The sequence below is a fragment of the Seriola dumerili genome, unplaced genomic scaffold, assembly GCF_002260705.1.
Source record: "Seriola dumerili isolate Sdu_G_001 unplaced genomic scaffold, Sdu_1.0 BDQW01000091.1, whole genome shotgun sequence".
NCBI lineage: Eukaryota > Metazoa > Chordata > Actinopteri > Carangiformes > Carangidae > Seriola > Seriola dumerili.
Window position 1 is genome coordinate 738,811 of NW_019174346.1, and position 20,945 is coordinate 759,755.

A 20,945-nucleotide genomic window follows, 5' to 3' on the forward strand; every position below is an offset into this window, starting at 1 on the left:
TTTATCATATTCAGTAGCTCATGAATAAATCCTGTCATTCTAACCTAAAGTGTGTGCGTTCCCTTCTCTCTTTGTCTGGCAGTCGGAGGAGCAGATCAGCCGTCTGCAGAGAGAGAAGAATGACCTGCAGTCTCGTATGGAGGAGGATCAGGAGGACATGAATGAGCTGATGAAAAAACACAAGGCTGCAGTCGCCCAGGTAACCCATCCAGCCCAGTCAGCCATTCAAAGCCTTGGAAATGTATTGTAAGTCCCTCTCTTATCAGTGCTAAGACCTTCCTTTTCTTCGGGTAGGAAACTGGCCAGTAGCCATGTGAAGGAAATGGATGACACCGTCTCGCAAAACAGTTTCATTTCTTCACTTATTTGTGTTTGTTACTGATTTAGTTTGAAACATGGTGGGACGCCTCCTCTAACATCCGCATTAACATTCTGTTCTTTCCTGCATGTGTGGCTTTGTGGTTTGGAGGACATACTCCCCTCTGAACACAGTGTGTGTGCTGCAGTCACACAGATGCAATCTGCTCGACAGTAGATCACATGACAAATTATCTGGCACAGACGGATCATGTTCATTAACCATTTGCATAAAAGGTGAAATTTTTAAGAGATAATTGAAGCGCGCACAGACAATCACACTTCCTCTCTCTCTCTCACACACACACATACTTTAATTCTCCATCTATTGACTTTGTATGTCTGTGTGTGTGTGTGTGTGTGTGTGTGTGTGTGTGTGTGTGTGTGTGTGTGTGTCCTAGTCTGCCAGGGACTTGAGCCAGATCACTGACCTGCAGACCCAGCTGGAAGAGGCCACAAAGGAGAAGCAGGAGATCCAAGAAAAGGTAGAAGGAAGTGTTCAGAAGCGCTCTGGCTGTCTGTCAGGAACGTGCCCGCTGCCTCAACACTTCTCTCTGATTAGACCTCAGCTTTTCACAGTTTCTCTGATTATTGTGACCAAAAAATGTTTGGTTTCGGTGGTGGCTTTCGTTTCACAATTGCAAAGCAATTTGCATTTAAATAGTTGGAATCAGCAAAGATTTAGAGTCAAGGAGAGAAATTGTTCCTGTGTCTCTCACTACTCATATTTAAAGGAAGGGTCATGTACATAAACTCAGCTGCTCATTTCCATGGTTTAAGCAATTAGATGAAAAAAGGGCACTCATTCTGATCCGTTCAATGATTACCTCTCAGTTTAATGAAGCAGCTTCTGTCTTAGCAATTTATCTAATTTCTTTTGTTTCACTTTTAAACTGTCAGGTAAATGAGAAGGTGGCGATTGGAAATAAGTATGAAAGTCATGAGTCATGTGATTATTCCAATCAACTGAAAAAACCCTGAAGGTGCCGTTTTACTCTCACACATGAAAAAAGTCGTAACCAGCTGAGTCATATTTGAAATGTCAAACTCCTGATCCATGCCACTTTCACATTCTGATACACAATTAATATCCATTACATTTAACGAACAATCAAAGATGACAGAATCATAACCCGCATTTTAATATCGACTCGTCATAACTTGTGGTTACAAGCGAATGTGAAATATAAAAATTATTACTCACCAGCCATTATTTAAGCTGTTATTTTAAAAAGGAAGGTTCAGTTATGTATAAGTTCCTGTTTCACTGTGTTGGTTGAATGTTAAACTATCACATAAGTTCACAAGACATAAACATGTTTTTCTATCTGATACAAACTGTTACTGGTCCGGTTCATGTTAAGCTTTAGCTTCTCTTTAGCCTTGTGGTTGTAGTGATGATGCACGGTCACTTTGGTCCAGACGGAAACATCTCAACAACTACTGGATGAATTGTCATGAACTCTGTGGCTGTGGTTCACATTCATGTTTCAACAGCTCTGATCATATCTGAAGTTTTAATCCAGCAGCACGATTTAAACTTGTCTAGTGCTTTGGTTTATGAGTGGGTACATCAAAGAAAAGAGCGATGACATCAGCTGTCCTTTGTGTTTAGTGTAAATGTTGCTAATGTGAAAATTAGATGGTGAACAGGGTCAAACTGACACAAGCTAAACATCACCATGTTAACATTGTGAGCATGGTAGCACACTGACATTAGCATGTGATTTAGATTATTTCTGGGCTGACTGGTTCAGTAACAGTGTGCTGTGCTTCAGGTGAGGCTCAGTGTAAATGTAGTTTCATGTTGTAAAAAGGTTAATGCACATGAGTGAAGCCTATGTTGATAATAGTGCTTTTATAATGACAGTGTTTTTCTGCTGGAATACTATTTGTTTAGAGGATAGCATCTAACATGTCATGTGTGTCATGTATTAATGTGTGCCCATTTTCTTTGTTGATGCATTTGTCTGCTGTATGAATTTGAAGATGACCTTAGCTTGAATATGGCGATCTTTAGTGTGTGTTTGCATGCACATTATCCACACTCTGGCTCACAGTTAGTGGATTTTCGGGGGGTGTTTTTCTCTAACTGTCGACATGCAGTAGACTAAACAAATAAAACCATCTGCCTTGAACAGAATGTATTTCAAATATAATTTCACAAGAGCTCTTGCCACTTCCTAACAGCAGACACTGCTTCTATTATATTAAGCTATACACATGCCAAAGCTTTGGTCCACTCCAGGCCCAGCTGTCAGAATATTTTTGGTTACACTGGAGACACACAACAAGCTGTAAGGCATTGTTAAAACCTGCCAGAGAAGGTAGTGATAGCCATCTAAAGCATCTGACCTTGAAGTGGTTATCTCATCACCAGCAGGGAGGGAAAGCTGCCTTCTTTAGTAATATCAAAGGAGAACTCCAAATCCTCCTTGTCTTAGATGCAAACTCCCTCATTAGGTGCCACGCTGCTTTGTGGGCCGGTGTTGTTGTGACGTATCTTTCTTCCTTTTATCAGTCATGAGAAAACGATTTAGATGGAACAAACGTGCTTTGCATGAAACTCAGCCCTTTTCCCAAAGCCTGTGAAATTACTGTGGTACTCGGTGTTACTGAGCCTGAACCACAAGCTCTTCTTTTGACCGTTTGTGGAAGATCGGAAGCTTATCTGGAGCTCATTATTCAGACTGGATGCACAATATTTACATGGATTAAGTCTACACAAAAAAGGGTGAAAAAGTGAACATTAATTTAGTTTTAATACGTACACGTAACATCAGCGCAAAGTATTTCACAGTCCTCTCTGAAAGAGGAGGTGGAAAAGTAGAGGTCAAGAAGGGGGTATGCAAGAAGTGCTGCTCCTCGGGGAGTGACGGTGTTTGTTTATGTGCATGTCTGCATGTATCCTTCCTTCCCCCAGCTTCATTCGCTGCAGAGCCAGCTCGAGTTCCAAGAGCAGTCCATGGTGGAGAAGTCTCTTGTGAGCCGTCAGGAGGCCAAGATCCGTGAACTGGAGACCAAGCTGGAGTATGAGAGGACACAGATCAAACGCTTGGAGGTGAGATAATCCTCTGTGTCTTGCAAAATGTAAAAGACATGCTGTGTGAAGCTATAAAGGCAAATGTAATATTTATTTTTCCATATATTGAGAGACAGATAATATAAAGTGAGGGTACAGAGCGTTGTCGCTCGCAATGCTCCATATCTCTGAGGAGCTGGTTAAGAAAAGCATCAACCGGAGAATGAATATATATTGATTCATAAGAGGACGGTACCATAAAAAAACACAGTCATATGTGACCACATGAAATTCATATCTCTTCATATACAGTATGTAATATGATTGTAACAGTGTCACTGTGCGTATGCGTTTTCTGCTCAAGGTGACAAGAACTGGATTTTATAGCAGACTTTCTTGTTTCAGGTTTGGCTGGAAACATTTGAAATGAAAAGTCAATGATGGTTCACTCGTGAACTCGTGTGCTGGTTACACCACTTAAAGTAGGAAAAACGAAACGAGGAGTGGGTAGAAACTGACCACTTACCTCCAGTGTTATTGCCAGTGTTAAAATCACACCAGCTGTGGAGGGATAGGAACAAATATTTGAGGGTTACTGCAGAACAAAGGAGAACATTTAGCTGAAGAGTTGTTCATTGATCCACATGGGAGATTTGTAAAGACCAAGTTCACCCTCCCAGAGCCTCGTGGGTCGTCTGAAGGAGAATCTGGAGAAGATGACGGAGGAGAGAAACCAGCGCATCACTGCAGAAAACAGGGAGAAGGAGCAGAATAAGCGAATACAGAGGCAGATAAGGGACATGAAGGAAGAGATGGCGGAGCTGTCCAAGAAGGAGGGCGAGGCGAGCCGGAAGAAGCACGAGCTGGTAAGGCCTCAGGTGCTGGGAGACATGAAAGCGGTTCACTGGAGTTTACATTACAGGAGATAACAGCCACTTCTTCTGTGCTGTGATCCATTTCACCAGGAAATGGACATCGAGAGCTTAGAGGCGGCAAATCAGAGCTTACAAGTGGACCTTAAGCTGGCCTTCAAGAGGATAGGTGACCTGCAGGCTGCTATCGAGGACGAGATGGAGAGCGATGACAACGACGACTTAATCAACAGGTATGTTCTGTAAGGTATGCGTGGTACATTGGGGGATACTGTACTGTAGACAGCGTCAAGAAAGTTACCAAATTTTTTTTTTAGTGGCCTGTCAATCTCAACTTGTATCTTTCATTCTCTGTCTCCCACATCTTCCTACATCAGTTTCCCTCCAACCTCTTTTGTGCTGTGAGTCATACTACACTCTGTCTGTTCCCCAAATACTTCTCACATGGTTTAATTCAGCTCTCTGCTTCTGATCTTTTGTCTCTGCGCTGGTTTTCCCAGTTTGGTTATTTCTTCCCTCTTTGCAGAGGGGTTGAGGGTTATACTAGCTCTGAGCCCACTGAGGTAAACACTGACTGCAATAATACAGACCTCTAAAAGGAAGACATTACACACATCGGCTCTGTTTGAGAGGGAGGCCAGCAACAGCATGAGTTGATTTACCGAGGCGCTACTTTGCAATGGATATTTATTTTATGTGTGTGTGGAAGTGTAAAACTATTTATTTGCTGTTATCTCATTTTGTCCTCTTTTTACACTGTTGTCTGTATCTCACCTTCTCTCTTTTCTCTTTTTCCCTGTTCCCTTTTTTTTGGGGTGTTTTCCACACTTCTGGCAGTTTGCAAGACATGGTGACAAAATATCAGAAAAGAAAGAACAAAACGTGAGAATGGAAAAAGCATCCTTTGTTTTTGTCATAATGGTTGTTTTCAAGTTGTTTTTTTTCACCCATTTCAGCCATGAGAGAGAATAATGCAGTATTCCTCATCCTTTCAGTTTGTGTTGTTCACAGTAACACAGTGAGGAGAAGTAATTTAGGGAGAATGGGAATCTGTGCCTCTGGTATACATCTCTGATAAAAGCTATGCTTAACGGACGGCCCCAGTGTTTCATTCTGTTTCTTTTTATTTTGTGCCAAGTGTCTTTACACAGTCCCCAGTGCTGGAGATTCCAGGGCTTGTTTTTCTTCCTTGAGAGCAACAAGAAGTTATTTGAAGACTCTGATGGCACAGAGGACAGTTTGCACAGTGTTAGAGGAAATGTAAACCAGAGTGGTAAATAGAATCTGACTGTAAACCAGGCCGGTGTGATTCAAGGTGTTACAGACCCACAGTAATACTGCATCATTGTCTCCATGAATATGTTTGTGTCAAACACCATCATCCTCTGCTATGTTTGCATCATCATCATCATCATCATCATCACCATCATCATCATCACACCCCATCATGCACTGGTTTGGATTTGTCTGTTCTTCTGTGGCTTCTCCAGAGCACATGCAGCACTTAGTTTGGTGAAGGCAGCACAGACGTCCTCAGTCTCTGATACGTCCATGTGAAATCAGAAATAACGATGTCAGCACATTCTGTGTTAGCTGCTGGAACAAATCTCTTAAATTGAGATGAACTGATTTCAGTTACCAATAGTTTTCATCTTTAGGATTTCCTCTATATTGTCAGACTGAGATTTATATTTGATTTAATCAGTACAAACTAAAAGTAAAACTAACATTTGATAAATTCAGGGAAACTGTTGCTTCTGCAAAAATGGAAAAATTAGAAATTCCATTTTCAAGAACACAGCCCTTCAACATGTTTTTGACTTCAAAACATATTAACAGTTAATCTTTAAAGCTATTTCAAGAATGACATTATATTCATGTGTTAGACAGTTGTGTCTGTGGTGTAAGTTAGGTGCTTTTTTTCTATTTCTATACATTTTTCTATATTTCAAAGTAAGGCCTGTAGAGATGAGCTGCTTTGTGCCCCTGACTCAGTCTTAGTGTGGTGGGAGTAATTTACATGTGCTCTGAAAGGCCTTTTGCACAATTGTGTGAAGCGATGCCTGTGACTGTGTAATGGCCGCAGCACACTGTGACTGTACATCCATGGCTGCACAGTCAGCAAGTGGTGCGTGACAGCGATGGCTGAAATGATTTCACCCAAAACTCAGCTGTTGATTTCCATGCGTGCAAGTGCTTCACTAATCCAATCTCATTTCATAGTGTTGTGAAACATTTAACTTTAAAATCCACATATTGTCTTGTTTGTAAAATGCGTTGTCATCGGGTTTGAATGTTGAACATGTTCTTCTGAATGACTAAATCACATTTTCTTTCAGTTTTTATACAGTGAAAGGAATTGTTGTGGCATGTTAAATAATCTAAACCTTCATCAGAGCGTATTAGGGGAATGTTGTCTTCAGTTTGTAGCTCATATACTCATCCATTATGTCCCACTTTAACCTCTGATTGCTTCTTCACACAGACACGGTTATCACAGTCTTTATCACTTTGCGTCATGTTCTCCATTTGTCATGAGGAAACCTGCATGTGTCACTGCTCTGCTTTTCTTTTTGTGCAACTCCAGGAAAAGAACAATCATTCGCCATGTTTACTTAATTGCATTTTTCCCTCCTTCGACATCATTGCATTAGCAGCTTGGATGAGCAATAATGGAGGGGGAGATTTTTCTTCTAATTATGAAGTGGATTTTCCAGATGATTTACATTACTATTCAATATTTTTGTACTTAGTGCTTCAAAACAGGAGGTTACAATAACAGGATTATTATTTTAGAAAAGAGACTTGCCGATCACATCTGTAATTAACTACTGCAAACTGTCTCCATCTGCACGAACTGACCATAGTGGTTGCATTTTCTTTCACCTTGAGCACAAGGTGCTTATTATCCATGAGTATGAAGTGAATTACATCAAGTGTTTCAAGTGCACACGCTTTCATTAACATAAACCGAGACCCTATGTGGGTTTTTATTGTCAGTATGTAATTAGCTCATGTTGAATGGATACCGTAAAAATATGCTTTTGTTACCACAAGTGTTAAAGTGATAGAACGGAGCCATACAAGATTTGATGCTGAGTGTAAGTATTTGTGACAAAGATTTACAACCAGTGTAGGCCGATTGTCAGAAGCGATTAATGTTCACTTCTAAATTCTTGGGGCTTGTTTGTATCTGCGGGCCTCAGGACTGGTTAGCTACTAGTGTGGGGCCAAGGACAAATCGTTTGTGACACCATTTGCACAGCACTCAATTGCGAGCCACCTTTTATTTTGCGTGTGTGTGTGTGAGTGTGTGTTAAAGAGGAGGGGTAGAGGGAGATGATTTTGCTGTGGACTGGCTTCAGTGTTGTGTTGTGTAATGTATCATGTTAAAAAGTCAGAGCGTCACCGAGCTGACAAATGGGCAGCATGTGTAATCAACTTTCAAGTAGTAATGAACCTGATATCTTTTTGTTTGTGGTGAGCTTTTATCAGTTGTGTTTAGTGCACAGGAGAGAAAATAAAGTGATATATAATACATACATACACATACATATAATAGAGCTTTTTGTGGAGAAAATAATATAATCAGGCCATTTAGTCTTACTGGGATTATCATTACCTTCCCGTAAGAGAGGTCGATGATGAGAAAGTCAAATATGTAAATGTTCTTCGAAAGCTTGAAAGCCTGAATGTTACGTAGCCCGAGAATCTGACAGTCACAAAACTCACACAGCACCAGTTTCATTGTGTAAAATCACTTTTAGTCAGACCACCGAAAAAAAAAAGAAGGGAGGGGAGAGGACACTGTGTTCTCTGAGGAAACATGACTGAATGTGTGACACAAGGAATGGTACCCTGCTCACCGGGAGACCCACAGAGATGGATATGTGGAATGTGGACAAATGACGGAGCGCAGCAGTGTGGCTGTCGTCTCTCACCTGCGTGTGTTTGCTTGTTATAAGCTTTTTGCAACATGTTCCGGGGTTGAGATAGATAAGCTTGTCCAAGAAACAAGATCTGTTACCTGCATCGCCGTCTCATTTTTAATGATAGGCAGCTCTCTGTAGACACTAGATGAAACATGTCTACAGTTCAGTGATACACAAGGTAAATATTTTAGACTGATGAAGCGCGGCTCTGAAAGTTACTGAAAGTGTAAAACTGTGAATAATAGTGAAGATGAAACTCAAAGTCTGATATAAATCAAGAGGAATTGGAATCTTCAACACCCCTGTCATCAGTAATATTAATATACAGGATGTTGTCTGGCTCCGAAACCAAAAACTATATCATGGAGAATGTAATTTTCTCTGACAGAGGTTACCATGGTAACACATGTCAAATGTAGTTTATAGCTTCAGAACATATGTGCCCTTGTGCAGTTTTTTATTTTATTTTTATACTGTTCATGTGAAATATGAAGATGTATTTTTACACATCATCATACAAACAAAGGGATTTCTGCAGCGACTCTCACATTAACCTTCCAGGACAATGTGGTGCATAATTCAGAGAAAGCACCACAGATTTGAAACAAATGAACGAAGGGGGGGGGGGGGGCTTATGCAGGCGGGATCTGCCGTGCTTTTTCATCGCCATCCGCAGGTCTCTGTATATTGATTGTTATGTCAAGCATCGGGCCACGGGGCTGGCTCATGGCTCTACTCCAATAACAATCACCAGGAGCAGGTGACATGCCACACAGATGCTAGCAGCCCAGAAGCAGCCAGACAAGTTAATTATGCCTCCAAGAGCTTCATCTACATTCTGCCTAGATAATGCATTTGCTTAACTCATCTACATCTGTTGAAAAACATTTTGAATATGTGGATATTATTGTATCACATAATCATACTCGCCTGTAGCTGCCTGCATCGCTTTGCATCACACTGACCCCTGGTATTATAAGAGAATGAGTATGATTATTAACAAAAAGCTTTGATTGTGAAATTACTAACAAAAATCTTCAGTCGTGAAAACTAATTATTATTTTGCCCGAGCAATGACTGTGATGTTACACTGCATCAAATATTCTCATATCAAGTCATTTGGTGTCAGTTCTCGTCTCAGCATCTGTCTGAATTGTTGCACAAGGCCGATTAAGGCAAGGCAGCGTATTCAAGAAGCTGATTTAGGACAATTCTTCTTAAAGTAAGTGGTTTGTATCAAAAACAAGGGGAATCATCCACAAAGTTCTTTGCTCGTTGTAAAAATGACTTGAGATGGTGAATATTTTCACTGTGTTGAGGGTTGAGCCTCAGATGCTTCTCACAAACTCTAGCTGATGTTGTTTCTTCACAGTGGGGACGAGACAGAAACAGATTCCGAGGTGGAGGACCGCGTGGATGGCGTTAAGTCTTGGCTCTCGAAGAACAAAGGCTCCACCAAGACCCAGTTGGATGAGGGAAGCCTGAAGAGCACCAGGTTAGAGCTCACCTTCCTTTAGCATCATGACAGATTTCCATGTGTATGTGGGAAGGCTTTAAACGGGGCATGATTACCTGGGGCAGTCTGTAAGGGTAAGATGGGTATGTCATGTGATTAGGTGTCATCCCTCTCTCCCAGTAATCTGTCTAATGACAGGAGGCGGGATGGGGAAATGGCTGCCGTCAAATTTATTGAAGTGGCCCCTTGCCAGTTGGCGCTCCTGCTAAATGACGCCTCTGCCACAGTTAGATAGATCTTCTCACTGGTTGATTGCCTCACTTCCTACAGTGTATACTGAACAGAACAGTAGCCAGAGTTATAGTATATGTTCCCTGAGTCTTGACTGGCCCCAACGACAAAGTGAATGAGTTACCACATATCAGGAATGTGTTCTGTCGGTCGTCTCTGGTGTCAACTTTATTACATAACCCTTCAGATATTCAGCAAATGCAGATGCCAAGGAGGTGAAGGAAGGTAAGGAGAAGATGACTGACATCAGCAAAGATGGGAAAGAAGTAGAGCAGAGCAGATCAGTGTCTGTCATGAGTTCCCTAAGCTACAGGAAGCGCTCCAACCTGAAAGACTCCATCGGTGGGACGGGCGATGAGAGCTCCCTGTTTAGCACGCTCAAAGAACAGCCAGACACGCCAGACCACACCTCAATTCGTAAAGCCAAGTCCAAGTCTGGAGAGCTCCAGGAGGACTGGAAGAAGAGCCAAGCGCAGGAAGACTTGGACGACAAAGGCTCCGTCATCTCCATGGCCTATTCTGAGGCTACCAGCAGAGCCAGGAAGGGCCTGGAATCCCGCTGGACCTCCCGCAGCAGCCCTGAATTTGATAAGGAGTCCATGGTGTCATCAGTGGCTCCCAGCAGGATGTCCACCAGGAGGGGCATGTTGGACATGGATGACGACAATAAATCAACTATCAGCAGTGTGAGCCGCTCGAGTCCGCGGTCACTGCACCGCAGCACTTCTTGGAAAGACGACAGACGCAGCAGCTCACGCTTGTCCCTCGCCCGCAGCTGTGGCCTCAGTGAATTTGGCCTGCATGTAGATGATGATGATGATGATGGCCAGAGTGTAACTTTTAGTGAAGGGGGAACTTCCTCTTTTAGTCCCCGCTCCCTGAGTCGCAGCTTTTCTACCCCAGCTCAACCCCGCTCCTCAGACTCCAACCCAGCAGATACATCTGATATTAAAACGGTCACGCACCGCAACTACTTAGATCCTGACTTGGAGGCTGCGATCAATGAGGTGCTGAGCTTCAAGCCCATTAAATTCAAGCGCAGCAAACTTGATGAGTCTAGTGGTGATGAAGAGGATGACAAGAAGGTGCCAGGGAGTGAGGACAGCAGGAAGAAGGGGGGTGATGAGGGGCTTGGCTGCAGCACGTCCAGCCTGCGGCGCTCCGCATCTGGCTCTGCTCTGGACTACAGCAGTCGGCCATCCAGTACCCTGAGCACCAGCAGCTCCCGCAGTCGCAAAGATAAAAAAAGCAAAGTCTCTCCATCAGACTCCTCCTCCTCCTGCTCCTCCTCCTCAGATGATCGTCACAGCAGAAAGAGCTCAAGGAGGAAGAAGAGCAAGAGGGCCAAGAAGAGATCTAGTAAGAAACAAAGTGAGTCTGAGGATTCGTCTTCCTCCTCTGAGTCGTCAGAGTCTTCCTCCTCCGGCTCAACCATCTCCTACCGCAGCTCCAGCAGTGTTAAAAGGGCACCGAAACGCCCATCTGATGATGAGAAGGAGCTCGCAAATCGTGGGCCATCAGGCAAGAAGGAAACCAAGAAGAAGCAGAAGAAAATGGACAGTGTGGTGATGAAGTACCTGTACAGGCCTGACAGTGACTGATGCAGCAGGAGAAGGTGATGCTTGGTGTGGTAATAACCCAGGAGCATGGAATAACTGATCAGGATCGTTCACTTGATGTACTAACTTAGTTTGCATCTCATGTTGACTGATCAGCCATAACTACGTTTTCCAAAAGAAAGAATGTGACACTGTTGTTTTTCCTTTGCTCGTGGTAACACGTGTCTTCATTTAAACAGACTAATTCATCATAGTATCCTGAAGTTCGCCTCTAGTCTGCACGACTGACACACTCCAGTCACTTCTTTGTAATACCTACAATAAACAGCAGCTGATACAGTGGAGGAGATACACAGTAATTCGTTATTGTAATTACTTGTCATCAGAAAAGCGATGTTATGTTTCTGTTTCTCCTTTGTAGAGATGGATTACATCTCAAATGTGAGTGTTTGATGTTGTTGTAAGTACATAGAGGTGTCTGGCTGTGGCTGTCCATCCACAACAAAACAGGTGTTGGCAATGAGACAAAAACTAAATTACACCAATTTTGCCTCAACATGTCAGCGGAGAAGAGTTTACAGAGGTGTGGCATGACACTTTGCATCGTAATTAAAATGCTAAAATTAGCTCTCAGCTTCACTATTCATACAGAGTCATTTACTCACAGTTTGAGCGTCTCTTGTTTCTGTGTAGCAAAAAGTGCCAGCAGCTTGGTGGTTGTCCTTGAATTTGAATATGCCTTTCTAATTGAAGACTGGCTCCTGGGTTAATTAGTGGAAAGTGAAGGTGGGTTTAATGGGCTGAACATGGTCCTGGCTCATATATGCTCATGTCACTAAGATAACTGCTTTCATTATAGCAACATAGTAGAACTATAGAGGTCCCATACTAGTTCCATACTTCCATCCAGGTGCTTCTCTCTGCACAGTTACTAGGCAACAACAGCTGAATCCAGATATCCATTAAAACACTTCCTTTAAACAAAGTGTTACTTTCACTGTAGATAAATACACCTTTAAGTAATTATTACGTTCTAGTTCTCATGATGTTTCATATTGGGATACGTCATACTACTCAGAGAACCAGGGTTTACACAAGTGACCTAAAGTTGTTAAAGTACTTTCACATTTGTTTGAACAGAGAATCAATTGATTTATTAAATTCGTTTAAATTTTAAATTACACTATTACATTAATTACAGCAACATCTTCACTTATAAAAGTAGTTGATTGTACAGTTTGATCTTTGTCTCACACTGGCAGGTGTCAGCACTGGTCCTGACTAACTTACACATCTTGTGACTCAGAATCAGAGATGTCACTGTCTTCCAAAAGGATGACATGCAGCAGTTTGTGTGATGAGGCCAGAACGCAGAGTACTTCAGCCTTCTCCAAATATCTAATACTTCAAGATACATGGTGTCAGGTTATGGATTGTTGTGCATCACATGCAGACAGTCCCTGTTGTTCGAGGGAGCTGCAGGACGTGTTTTAGATGTTTTCTGCTTGTCTGGAGGGTTATGTATTAAAGAGCAGAGCAGTGCTTATGGCAGCAAATCTCTACAACATAAACTGAAGATGTGAAGTTTTAAATAATAATAATGGTGGGAGGTAGAAGCAAGGTACAGTTCAGTCCACAGTATTATTTTCAGCCATATTATGAGTTCATGTCCTGCACTGACCCCTGACATTTACTTTATTAACTGCACATACTATTTACTAATATGTAGGTTAAGCATGAATATTTCATATTATTATTATATATTTTTTCTGATGTACTAATTAAAAATAAATGATAATGAACACATACTGAATGTTGTGCATGTTTTAGAGGATGTGTTATTTGCTGCCTGGGGAAGAATTTCATTTTACAGTCTGACTTGCTTGTGGTTTCTCGTGCCATGCAGCCTTCTTCTCATCTTTACACCCTTCAGTTTTGTTTCTTTAGCGAGTAGCCAAGTAATGATATAATGATGCGTCTATATGTATGTTGACCCTCACAGCCCTCCTGTGTACCGGAGACACCTGAGTGTTGGCAGGTCTGATGAGGAGGACGAGGTGGACAGAGACTCCCGCAGGCAGCCGCTGACGGCAAGCGACGGCGAAGGCTTATTGGCAGAAAGCACGTCGTAACCCAACGTCAGGCAGCTTTGTGCTCAGTGACATCAGACACACAGGAGAGACACAATTCTTTCCCTCCAACTTGTAACACCACTTCCCAGCTACCAAGGACGGAGAGGAGTCACACAAAGAACACTGTTTTTGAATAGCTTTGCGATTTCATCTAACTTTACTTATTATAGCGCACCCATTCACATCATGAAGTGATTTTGCTCCCATTGCTAAAGTGTACTTTTTCCTTTCTCTTTCTTATTTAACAGAACACATTGAATAAGTCAGTCAATACTGAACAGTAAAGTTGAGCACTATCAGAGGAACGCTGCTTTATTTATAAGAGCTGCTTTTCAGGCAAATTTAAGCATTCCTCTGCACTCTCCTCCGACTCCGCAGATAGCTCTCCCAAGAGGATTTAGATAAGCCCGCTCTGGCTGGACTTCGCCAAGAAGGTCTGATCAACTATTAAGACTCTTATCTCTTCCCCGTTAATGTGGACTAGTGTGGTGGCAGGAATTAACCCATTTTCAATTAATTATTTTGCTGTAAGTTTACATGTGGCTCTTGTTCCAAGCTGAGATATTCATCATTTGAGCAAAGTGATGCTAGGTCATGATTGGTGACATGAAAGTTAAATCATTTTTACTATAATAATGTTTAAGGGTGACGCCCCCTTTATATCTTTGAAATGCTGAGAAATGATTTAAAGCTAAATCTGATCTAAGAGTGTGTATATATAGTATGCATAGTTATCTAATATTATATGTGGAATCAAAGCCTTTACATGAACATGATAGTCAAGTGAAATAAGATTTTCTAAAGTTAGTGAGAGAAGTATTTTATTGAGATAAGATTTATGTCATATTCCTGTTTTATTCTTATCTGTAAGCGCAATGCATGATGGGACGTGTTTGGCTCTTCTGAGGCTCAGTCATGCTTTTGTCCACTCTCACATTTCTGAAAGTTCAAAGGGAATGCATGTGTTTGCTGTCATGAAGGAACTCTGTTGATCTTTTTGGACCTTGCAGATGCAGAACTGTATGGTGTCTTTTTTTTAATGCACAAACACTGGATTTTTACTGTATTTGGGAAATTAAAGCTCATTCACACACCATATCCTGAAGAGTAATATTCTCGGTTTGGATATACAATCTCATTAAGTCTGTTTTTAAGGTTGAGCTGCAGATTCTATTGTGGCTGTACAGTGCAGATTGACTTGAACTGAGGAAATGTTGGTTCAAGCGTAAAATTACATCATCTAAAGTCTTCCTATTTTAAAAGGTGCCAAAAATTAACACATGGAGGCTGGATGTTTATTAATCTAGTGTTTTTGCATATAATCAAAGTTGGAATCAGGACTTATGGAGATCATTCATTCATTACCATCAATGTGCAGCCCTTAAAATCCTATTGTGACTGTAGATATGTTAACTGATTTATTTTTTGAGGCATAATGCAGAAATAGACTGTAGATTATAGACTCAACCTGTTTGGGAATCACAAGTGTCAGACAGATTCAAACCTGACTTCAGGCTCTGGTTCATTTTATTCATTTAACCACCTGTGCACTCTCTATGACCTCATCAAATACACCAAAACACCCGTAAATTAAAACCAGTCTGCTATTGTGATGGAAGACCTTTATGTCATTTCACACAGCCAGACTTTCTGCACGTTGCTGTCCAGACACACATATGGAACATACTGGGTATTTCTATATTTAGCCTCGCAGAATGATGATTATGTCTTAGTTGATTTGAATAAGGAAGCATATACAGTATATGTGGTGTGCTCTAAGTGTCTGACTTTCTATTTGCATATCTTCTCAGAAGAGGATAATCTGCATTTCATGTCTCATTTTTTTCTTTGCTTCAGACATGAATATTAATGTGGAACACAGAAAAACTTTGATGTCAGTGATTCCACACACACACACACACACACACACACACACACACACACACACACACACACACACACACGGAACTCAGCTGGTAGGTCGTTCCAAACATCTTGGAGAACTAACCACAGATCTTCTGTGGATGTAGGCTTCCTCAGATCCTTCTGTCTCTTCACGTAATCCCAGACAGACTCAATGATGTTGAAATCAGGGCTCTGTGGGGGCCATACCATCACTCCCAGGACTTCTTGTTCTTTACGCTGAAGATAGTTCTTAATGACATTGGCTGTATGTTTGGGGTCGTTGTCCTGCTGCAGAATAAATTTGGGTCAATCATACACCTCCCTGATGATATTGCATGATGGATAAGTATCCGCCTGTATTTCTCAGCATTGAGGACACCATTAATCCTGACCAAATCTCCAACTCCATTTGCAGAAATGCAGACCCAAACTTTGCAGGCAACCTCCACCATGCTTCACTGTTGCCTGCAGACACTCATTATTGTACCGCTCTCCAGCCCTTCGGCGAACAAACTGCCTTCTGCTGCAGCCAAATATTGCAAATTTTGACTCATCAGTACAGAGCACCTGCTGCCATTTTTCTGCACCCCAGTTCATATGTTTTCATGCATAATTGAGTCACTTGGTCTTGTTTCCATGTCGGAGGTATGGCTTTTAGGCTGAAGCTCTTCCATGAAGACCACTTCTGGCCAGACTTCTCCGGACAGTAGATGGGTGTACCTGGGTCCCACTGGTTTCTGCCAGTTCTGAGCTGATGGCGCTGCTGGACATCCTCTGAGGGAAATAACCTTGATGTGTTTTTCATCTGCTGCACTAAGTTTCCTTGGCTGACCACTGCATCTACAATCCTCAACGTTTTCTTTGTGCTTCTTCAAAAGAGCTTGAACAGCACATCTTGAAACCCCAGTCTGCTTTGAAATCTTTGTCTGGCAGAGACCTTGCTGATGCAGTATAACTAGCTTGTGTCTTGTTGATGTGCTCAGTCTTGCCATGGTGTATGACCAGTGACATGAAACTGTCTTCCACAACCTCACCTTGGTAGCAGAGTTTGGCTGTTCCTCACTTCCTCCTTTGTGCAAGTGTACCTATAAAAATTCATGCTGGTTTAAAGGCAAAGGGTAGTGACACCAAATATTGATTTGATTTAGATTTTCTTTTGTTCACTCACTTTGCATTTTGTAAACTGATAAAAATAAACAATTATTATTTATATTTTTCAAAGCATTCTTAGTTTACAGAATTTTTTCACACCTGCCTAAAACTTTTGCACAGTAGGGAGAGACCTTGCTGATGCAGTTTAACTACCTTATGTCTTGTTGCTGTGTATATATATATATATATATATATATATATATATATATTTTGTAAGTGTCATTGCCTCTAAGTTGGAGTTGCTGGCATTAGACAAAGTTTCATCTTTTCAAAAGGCTTGTCTATTTTCATTATTGAACAGATCACCACTTTTAACATGAGTGATTTTGGACTTTTTTTAGTAAATAAATTCAGCTGTTTGTTTACAGAGTCGATGTTGGCTTGCTGTAATTGCATAGAGGTATGATTTGGATGCAGTTTTGTTTCATATTCAGAAAACAGCGAGAGAAAAGAAGGTTAGAAAAGAGGCAAGACAGTTTTAGCAAAAACAAGTCATTGATGTTTTTGATTAAATTTAGCTCATCTAGCCCAGAGTAGTTTCTCGTCATACCCATCCAGTTTTCCCACGAGACTACAGAGGAAACAAACAATTCATAGAAATGATTCATTCTGAGTAGTTGGAAAGGCAGCCTGAACGTTGCTCACACTACCTTGCAACACTTGCAGTTGTTAATATAAACTGCTGCACAGCTACACAGTTCAAAACCAAGCTCGGGGCAAATTCAGGAAGATCAAAAACCGAGAGCAAGCGCTGTCTTCCTTGCCACATCCATCTCTATTCTACGTAGGTGAATCTTACCTAGATTCAAAGGGAGTGATGGGTTTAGATTACCACCCTGGTTGACATTCACACTAAGTTTGTTTTGCTTTAAAGAATCCCCTATTTATCCAACCAATCTGTAATCCTCAATCCTATACACAACCTGTTTTGGTACTTCACTCTCTGCCAGGGAGCTTTTGCTGTAATTTCACTTCACTTGCGTGCACCCTCTGGGTGGCTGTATGTTTCTGCTTAAAGGCTTTCCATTGAGTGACAGATTAAATTCTGCTCCCGATTTTACTTATTTTGGCTCTAACACTGTTTCACAAGCCACTGGAGCAGGAAGTCATTAGCTCGACAAAGCCAAGCAAGTCTGTGTTTACGATGCCACCCTCCCTGTTATTTAGACAGAATGGTTTGGCCACAGATATTTGCTGCACTGAAAGTCTAATGCTGTGTGCTTCCATGGACAGGGCTGCGCTACACAATAATATGGCATGCCCATAAGTTTAACATTGCAGCCCATTTGCTTATTGCTTAGAATACTGAGCATGTTATTTCCTCATTTGCTTTATATTTCATCAGGACATCTGGATGAAATGTGTATTTTTTTCAGCATATTCATGGAAAGTACATGTCTCCTCCAACAAGATTCTATGCCAGTATGGACAAAAATGCACCTTTTCAAATTTGAAAGCAGATGGAGAATAGCCAAACTGAGTCAGAACTGACTCTTACATAAAACTGCGTGCCAGTTTTTGTATAAGCAGGTCTGTTCGCCAAGCAACTCCACATCCTGACCTTGGTTGGAGGCCACCCTGCCAGGCAGTAAAATATGTGGGGGTGCAGTTAGAGGGGAGAACGTGTTTATCAGGCATCATCCTCAGCTATTAGCACTCCCGGTTTTCTGCTGGATGCCTGCTGTCAATAAAGCACTGATTGGAGGCACTGGGACACTGCCTGCAGAGACCAGGTGAGGAGGCAGCATTCATTTGCAATTCTGAGATGAAAAGACGCAGCAGAGTGAGCTGCTTGGGTGCCTCTCTTTGTTTGCACATATCATTTCCACTCTAATGAACACTGCACAGTAGTGGGCCCTTGTAACAAGGCTCAAAGGTAGGCTCAAACATTGTTTACATTTTGCATAGGTCTTTGCAGGACCTGGGGAACATTAAAAGCATTTTTCTTTTCCTGTGTGGGACCTACCATAAAAGTGAATCAGTGTTCACACCCCAAGCAATGGCACATCTTTGTTTTATTTTGTTTCATGCCACTCCTCATACCTAAGCACAGAGTAAACCTTGAAAACAAATTGCTAAAATCCTTGGAGTGGAAAAAGAAAATATTGTAGTGTCTATCACCAACTTCAATGTTGGATTTGTCTCTCTATCTCGTCTCCACAGTGTGCAGGTGGCCAAAGCCTCCTGCTGTGCTCAGGGCTGTTCAGTGCTTAGTGTCCCTGCCAACACAGAGTTGCTGCCCCTGTCACTGGTGTGTGTGCATTTGTGGGTGGGTGAGGGGGAAATGAAGACTTAAGGATGCACTTTACAGCGGAGCATGACATCGGAGGGATTTGAGAGGGGTGTAAATGTTCCTTCCTCGTGGCCTCTCTCAGTGGCCATGAGGTGTTGGAAAGATCATTTACCTCTTTCGCAAACACCCTGAGCTCTCGCTTCCACACTGTGGTGTGATTTCATTTCTGTTGTGTTTGACTTTCCCTTGCTATTATGTTTTTAGTTCTGCAAACTCCTATTTCAATCTCGACAAGAGATGCAGGTGCTAAAATCACAGCTCCTAAGATCAGGTCTAAGATCAGATCATATCACCATAATCTTGAAATCTGTATCTCACAGGTCAAACACAAATTTACAGCAGCTTTGATTTTCTTCTTCCTCTGATACATGTAGAGTACAATACACTGAATAATAATCAAGTGTTAATCTTGAATGATGGGTCTGCTGGTGAGTGTATCCTCAGTATATAGGAAAGATATACACTGTATGCTTTGTACATATGATTGTTAATTGATGTACATGATGATTTCAAATTTGACACCTGTGGTGGGGAACAAGAATACAAGAGAGGGAATCTGTGTGTGTGTTTGTGTGTTTGTGGGATTTCAACTGCAAAACCTTTATTTTCAAGGCCAAATGGTCCATGACGCAGCAGTTCTATTGCAACAGCATTTTTCATCCCTTGCATGTCTGTTCTCATCAGCTCATCTCTATTGTTTAAATGCAACATTATTATCTATATCAATTAGTGGCCAAACAGATGGTGAGGGTTGACATGGGTGGGGGTGGTGACAGGAGACTTGTATAGGAGGCTGCAGCTGTAGTTGTGCTTCCTTCTTGCACTGATCCATGTAGTCATTGATTACTAAATCGCCCTCTTACCCCTATTTTTCTCTGCAGCTACACTCATGCATTAAAGCCCATCTCTAATGACCCTTCAATCTCCAGATCCTACTTCCAACCAGGAGGCCATGTTGCTTCCTGCTGCCAAGCTGTCCAGTTCCACTTCATGGTCTTCAGATTCTGCACATGAGCTTGTCCCTGTCCCAAAGATACCTTGAGTGGCTGTTGCTAATTATTTCAAACATTCTCTTGGCAATCTCATTCACTGCAAGATCATTTTCCTTGACTGAACACTCAAAACAAATTCGTGCTTTGGAATGGTGAGGTCTTTAATCATGTAGAAAATTAGTACATTTGAAAATAAAGTGCCAAAACATACATCATGGTGACTTTACCGAACACTTCATGAATTCTTCAGCTCTGTCACTATGAATCATTATGAATCATTGTGCTGAGAAATAAAATCTTCTGTACTTGCTGACAACACTTGACAGCTTGGTGCTCTTTACCTCCAAGCTTGTATGTATAGCACCACAGCTATAAACTGATAAATAGCAGGAATTAACTATGCATCTAATTGCAGAATTTATAAGCATAACTCATTGAGCAGATGGAAGTCATTGGCATATTTGGAGTAACTTTTAACTTTTAAACCTGCGGGGCCTTCAGTGCATCAGCGCCCAGAGGAACATACTTCTCTCCAAAGTGGGATTTATTTAAACTAATACAAAAGCCTGGTGGTGTTTTGGCTCTGAACCTGTGTTGTGTGATTTAGTGCTGCCATGTGAGGAGTGAGAATACTCTGCTTGAATCTATACCAGATTTGAATGGCTGTCATATGTCACCATATGCATATCACTGATGTCAGATGGTGGAGACATCTTTACCAATAATTCTACTGTATAAAATAAGTCCAGTCTAAAGGTCTCTGTCCATGTGTAGTGTGATTATAGATCAGGTCTAGGTTCTGTATTAATACTGTGAAAGTATCAAAGCCTCAGTCCACAGAGAAATGCACACAGCCTGTATTCAGAAACTGAGCCTTAAAACCAGCCGTCAGGACTTCTGGAACTTTGTGATGTCACAACAAAGCAGCCACCAAACCCCGCCCACCTGGACCCACCATCCAAACCTTGCAGGATTTGGTTTC

The 20,945-nt window shown here is 41.7% G+C and overlaps 1 protein-coding gene across 1 annotated transcript in view; it reads left to right on the forward strand.

The window, feature by feature from the left end:
- Positions 1–14,707, forward strand: part of LOC111222167 (unconventional myosin-XVIIIa-like) — a 63,185-nt gene extending 48,478 nt beyond the window's left edge. Inside the window, exons 33-40 of the mRNA XM_022745756.1 lie at positions 83–199; positions 759–842; positions 3,281–3,418; positions 4,060–4,245; positions 4,345–4,484; positions 5,089–5,133; positions 9,556–9,678; positions 13,492–14,707. Coding sequence (XP_022601477.1) covers positions 83–199; positions 759–842; positions 3,281–3,418; positions 4,060–4,245; positions 4,345–4,484; positions 5,089–5,133; positions 9,556–9,678; positions 13,492–13,621 — 963 coding nt within the window. The 3' untranslated portion in view covers positions 13,622–14,707. The remainder of the gene's footprint in view (positions 1–82; positions 200–758; positions 843–3,280; positions 3,419–4,059; positions 4,246–4,344; positions 4,485–5,088; positions 5,134–9,555; positions 9,679–13,491) is intronic.
- Positions 14,708–20,945: the final 6,238 nt, after the last annotated feature.